Source organism: Rhinopithecus bieti, unplaced genomic scaffold (genome assembly GCF_001698545.2).
Source record: "Rhinopithecus bieti isolate Rb0 unplaced genomic scaffold, ASM169854v2 scaffold_1467, whole genome shotgun sequence".
Lineage (NCBI taxonomy): Eukaryota > Metazoa > Chordata > Mammalia > Primates > Cercopithecidae > Rhinopithecus > Rhinopithecus bieti.
Genome location: NW_016803692.1, coordinates 3,226,776 through 3,233,246, shown reverse-complemented (window position 1 = coordinate 3,233,246; position 6,471 = coordinate 3,226,776). Strand labels below are relative to the sequence as shown.

The following is a 6,471-nucleotide window of genomic DNA, read 5'->3' as shown; positions in this document are numbered from 1 at the left end:
GAAATAGGGGTGTGAGAGAAGAGTAGTTATATGGATGCAGAGAAAAGCCAAAGTATAAAAGAAATTAAAGTAGAGATATAGTAGGTCATTTTTACTAAGATTTAAATAAAGGCTTCTTATTTTGAATCACAGAATGGATGATTTTTCAGAGTAAATACTTTCATAATAACAAATACTGAAGAATTCAAGCATTAAAAAGTAAATGTCATTTCTATACCCATCTCAGCATTATTCACAATTATCAACAGGTGGAAACAACCCAAATGTTCATTAACAGATGAATGAATAAACAAAATGTTGTATATACATAAAATGGAATATTATTCAGCCTTAAAAATGAAGGATTCTGATAACTGCCACAACATGGATGGACCTTAAAGACAATTATGCTAAGTGCAGTAAGCCACTCAAAAAAGGACAGATAGTGTATGATTCCACTTACATGATGTACTTAGGGTAGTCAAATTCATAGAGACAGAAAGTAGAATGGTGGTTTCCAGGGACTGGGAGTGGAGAATGGGGAATTGTTTATTGGGTACAGAGTTTCAGTTTGGGAAGATGAAAAAGTTTTTAAGATGGATGGTGGCAATGGTTGTACAACAATGTGGATGTACTTAAGGCCACTGACTATATAATTTAAGAGGGTTTATAAATGGAACTTTTTATGTTATGCATATTTTATCTTTTTCATTTTAAAAAGAAAGAGATAAATGTCTCAAGAATCATATCTAAGTTGCCTGCAATAAAACTTTTGGAAGATTTTAGTTCCTTAGAGTTCAGTTAAGTATTGCCATTAAAGAAGTTGCCATCATCCATCTTGAAAACTTTTTTAGGTGTTTTTCCTTGTCAAAGGTGCCCAAAATTGCCTTATATTCCACAGATTGTATGAACAAGCAAAACTGAAAGAAAAGAGAGAGAGAATGTGTTCCTTTATACATAACTTTAATAAAGCGAAACATCTATAATTTTCTTACTCGAAAGTGAAGCAGCTGGAGAATGGGAAATGTTTCTTTTAAAGTGAACCATACGAAAGTATTTCTGATGCTAGAGCATTTAGGATTATGATGACAAGTTGTGTACATTTTCAGAATCATCTGTTGATGACTTCAAGTGTGAAGTCAGCTAACTTTTGTTTTAATATATCCAACAGGAGTTTTGGTTTCAAATAAAAAGAAGACATTCTAACTGGTGTATACTTATCAGTGAACTAAATAATCAATTGATAACTCAAGAACTGAAGTCAGAACTCCAACATAGGCTGTATAGAGTGTAAAGGGAACATTTTACAATTAGATATTTTAAATACAATAATGTTATAAGTAATTGCTTAGGAGTTTCATAGAGGTTTCTTGATCATCATTACACTGATTCTAACAGAAATAAGATGTCAGCAGTACCAAACAAAGAAACCATATGGAGTTGAGGTCATTCTCAAAATACTACCATTAAACTAGAGTTTACTGTATAATGAAACAAAGAACATTAAAAAGAATAACACATGTTTTTGCTTTTTGATTTGAAGGTGGTAGATCTGGTTAGAAGCAATTCTGTGTCACCAGCAGGACCACTAGAGGGTCGGGAGAGGTTCAATATACTTTTACTTTTGTGGGCAGCTAGCACATTATTACATAAAGAAATGCCAAAGAAGGGTTTAAAAATTATGATGTGTTTTAAATGTTTACATTTGACAAAATATTTCTGCTAATACCAAAAAATACCATCAAATAACTGCCAATGAAAAGCTAATTTATCATGATTCATGAAAATATTCATGTACAATGCATAACATTTAGAATTTACCAGTAACAGGACACAAATTAAGTGAAAAACATCTATCCTATGAGTGTATTTCTATGATTTTTTCCTTTTAACCAGATTTGAAGTTAATGCTAAAAATCTACATTTGATAAAGCTGCACCCTACAACTCACTGATCTTCGACAAAGTTGGCAAAAATAAATAATCGGGAAAGAATACCCTATTCAATAAATGGTGCTGGAAAACTGGCTAACCATACGCAGAAGAATGAAACTGGACCCCTATCTCTGACTGAGTTAATATATAAAAATTAACTCAGGATGGATTAAAGACTTAATATGTAAGACCTCAAACTATAAACATCCTAGAAGAAAACCTAGAAATACCCCTCTAGACATTGGCCTAGGCAAAGAATTTATGACTATATCCTCAAAAGCAACAAATGCAACAAAAAAATTGGCAATTGCGACCTAATTAAACTAAAGATCTTCTGCAGAGTAAAAGAAACCATCAACAGAGTAAATAGACAACTTACAGAACAGGAGAAAATATCTTCAAACTATGCATCTGACAAAGGACTAATATCCAGAATCTCTAAGGAACTTAAACAAATCAACAAGAAAAAAACAAATAACTTTATTAAAAAGTGGGCAAAGTACATGAATAGACACTTCTCAAAATAAGACATACAAGTGGCCCAAAAACATTAAAAAAATGCTCAACATTAGTAATCGGAGAGATGCAAATCAAAACCACAGGGGAATACCATCTCACACCAGTCAGAATAGCTATTATTAAAAAGTCAGAAAATAACAGATGATGAGGTTTCAGATAAAAAGGAATGCTTATACACTGTTGGTGGTAATGCAAATTAGTTCAGCCCCTGTAGAAAGAAGTTTGGAAATTTCTCAAAGAACTAAAAATAGAATTACCATTTGACCCAGCAATCTCATTACTGGGCATATACCCAAAGAAAAATAAATCATTCTACCAAAAATGTATCTGCACTCATATGTTTATTGCAGTGCTATTCACCATAGAAAAGACATGCAATCAACCCAAGTGCTCATCAATAGTGGACTGCATGAAGAAAATGTGGTACATATAGACCATGGAATACTACAGTGCCATAAAAATGAACAAAACCATGTCCTTCGCAGCAACATAGATGCAGATGGAGGCCATTATCCTAAGCAAATTAACACAGAAAACAAAATATACTGCATGTTCTCACTTACAAATGGCAGCTAAACATTGGGTACACATGGACACAAAGATGGGAAAAATAAACACTGTAGACTCCCTAAGGAGGGAGCGACAGAAGAAGGCAAGGGTTGAAAAACCCATATATTGGGTACTATGTTCACTGCTTTGGCAACACGATCACTAAAAGCCCAAACCTTAGCATTACACAATATATCCATGTAACAAATCTGCACATATACCCCTAAATCTAAAATAATTTTTCAACCTACATTTGAGAACCTTTATGAATGTGAAATTCCCTCCTTATTCCAATCACACTCCCACGTGTGAAACCTAACTAAAGTGTGAAAACCTAACTAAAAGTACAACTTAAAAGGGTTGTAACCAAGAAAACAATTTTCAATACAAATGGGAGAAAGAAAAAACAAAAGGATGTATAATACAACGCAAAAATGGTATGCAGAAGAACACAGTTATATGGATCACTGAAGCAAGATGACGAAATACAATAAGAGTAAGTTGTACAGTGCCAAATATATTTCGCACATATTCCTTGGAGTTATTAGTTCATGAACAGAAGAAACTCTCAAATTCAAAAAATAATTAAAGAATCCACATAGTAAATACATGCATACACTATGCCTTATACCTTAAGAATGCTAATCTTGTTTAATTTTTCCCAACTACCTGAAAAGTAAGTTTCATCGTGACCATTTAACAAATAATGAGATAACAAAAATGAAGCAGAGAGAGATTGAATAACATCAAAAGTCACAAAGCTAGTAAAAGAAGTATTAAGAGGCTGGTCTCCGTGGCTCACACCTGTAATCCCAGCACTTTGGGAGGCCGAGACAGGCAGATCACAAGGTCAGGAGTTTGAGACCAGCCTGGCCAATATGGTGAAACCCTGTCTTTACTAAAAATACAAAAATTAGCTGGGTGTAGTATCAGATGCCTGTAGTCCCAGCTACTCAGGAGTCTGAGGCAGAAGAATCACTTGAACCTGGGAGGCGGAGGTTGCAGTGAGCCGAGATCACACCACTACACTCCAGCCTGGGCGACAGAGCAAGGCTCTGTCTCAAAAAAAAAAAAAAAAAAGCGTATCTAACTCCACAGTCCATGTTCTTGGCCACTAATCTCTTCTTACTTCCCAAATCCAAGTCAACATGTGTTTTCAGTGTAATTTCTAATTAAAAAAAAATACATGACTTTTCCTCATTATATGGTTACTTAATGCAAGAACAAAGATAACATGAGCTAGTGGAAAGAGGTCAGAGCTAAACGTGAAAAGACATTGGTTCCAGTTCTAGCCAGCTATAACTTTGGCAGATCAAGTAAGTTCCTTAGCTTACTATTTTTCTCATCAGTAAAATGAAGATGATAGGCATGTTCTACGTCACAGGGCCGATGGCAAAATAAAAGAATAAAATATATATGAAAGTAGTTGGAAATATTTAATAATTTTTTAAAATGTAAGACATATTGCACATATTGTTTAAATACCTTATGCCTAACTTCTTTTTAAAAGGCATTTTAGGCTGGGCGCAGGAGCTCACGCCTGTAATCCCATCACTTTGTGAGGCCGAGGCAGGCGGATCACGAGGTCAGGGGTTTGAGACCAGCCTGGTCAACATGGTGAAACCCTGTCTCTACTAAAAATACAAAAATTAGCTAGTTATGGTGGTGCATGCCTGTAGTCCCAGCTACTTGGGAGGCTGAGGCAGGAGAATAGCTTGAACCCAGGAGGCGGAGGTTGCAGTGAGCCTAGACTGTGCCATTGCACTCCAGCCTGGGCAACAGAGCAAGATTCCATCTCAAACCAAAAACAAAACAAAACAAAAGGTATTTTAGATAATATAAGGCACAAATGTAGACTTTGGAACATATCTGGCTATTAAAATAAAGAATTTTAAAATATATTTTTTATTTTATACACTACGTTTATATGGTTTGGATGTTTGTCCCCTCAAAATCTCATGTTAAAATGTGATTCCTAATGTTGGAGGTGTGGCCTGGTGGGAAGTGACTGGATCGTGGGGGTGGTCCCTCATTGATGGTTTAGCATCATCCCTTTGGTGATAAGTGAGTTCTCAACTCAAGTGAGATCTGGGTGTTTGAAAGATTTGGGACCTTCCGTTTTTCTCTCTCTTACTCCCACTCTCACCTTGTGACGTTGCCTGCTCTCCCTTCACCTTCTGCTGTGACTATTTGAGTTTCCCAAGGCCCTCACAAGATGCAAATGCCGGCGCCTTACCTGCATGGCCTGCAGAACTATGAGCCAACTAAACTTCTTTTCTTTATAAATTACCCAGCCTCAGGTATTTATAGTGATGCAAAAAGTGACTAACACAATATAATATAGAAATGTTTATTTTGCTTCCTTAGTGACTAAAAATGGCTAACATTTCCTTTAATGGTTTGGGAGTGAAATGGGATGTTCTGGATACAATAAGGTTATTTCATACTTTGCAGATATTTCTTTACTCCTGACAGTTTTTGTGTAATAAAATTATCTCAGCCTTGAACCACTATGAATTTCTTTACCTCTTCATATTTTTTACATCATGACTTCTTTAGGTCTGTATCCATTCATATATAAATAATACTACAAATGTTTATAGAGCACATTCTAACATGCCAGATATTATGCTATGAAAATAAATATAAAATAATTATGCAAAACCTACCACAATGAGACTGTTTTCTGTCACCATAGAAGTGAAAGTAACTACTGTAGTAAGCAAGTGTATTCATGCTACATCTGAATCAAATTCAAAGCTACTAAGAGAGTGTAAGTGTTTTATATATTTCATTCCACTTTTAGGCAAGCATGCTTAACAAAATGATGGCAATGCATACTTACTCGTGCACCTTTAGGACCTGGATGACCTTCTGGTCCAGCTAAACCCTGGTGTAAACAAAAGACATTGTCACCATACTACAGTACATTTTAAAGAGTTAATAAATAGATTAATAAAAAGGGCATATAAAGAGGTATCATTTTCAAAACTATAGAATTCAGAACTCTGTATAACTAATGAAGATTATCAATGTTTAAGGAATTTTAGAATTTCTGAACCAAAAGAGCCATCGTAAATAATCTATACACAAATATATTTTAGATATATAAATAAAGTACATTAACACATTGTCAGATTTTAAAAAATTTTTTCATTGCATTATTTCTCATTGGAAGATTATCTGTGTTGTTTTAAAACATTTCTAATTAACTTATTCTAAAAGATATTACCATAAATTTTAAAAGATAAATATATTTTAAACTAGATCAGTCCCCATATGTTTACATATTCATGTTTTATATATTTTATATAACATATATTCTCACTTGAGAGTAAGAGTGTAACACAGAATACCTCTAAGTGTTTTTAAAGTCCTAAAAAATGGAATTTTGTTAATTTTTTTGCTTATCTATTTCCCTCATTCTTGAGAATAAAAAAGATATAAATGTAACTCTATACATTTAATTAATTTTAGAAGTAATCAATTC

General features: G+C 34.1%; 1 protein-coding gene across 1 annotated transcript in view; it reads right to left on the bottom strand.

Annotated features, from left to right (window-relative positions):
• Positions 1-6,471, bottom strand: part of COL24A1 (collagen type XXIV alpha 1 chain) — a 411,426-nt gene that overhangs the window by 304,886 nt on the left and 100,069 nt on the right. Inside the window, 1 exon segment of the mRNA XM_017850789.1 lies at positions 5,827-5,871. Within this exon segment, the coding sequence (XP_017706278.1) occupies positions 5,827-5,871 (45 nt within the window).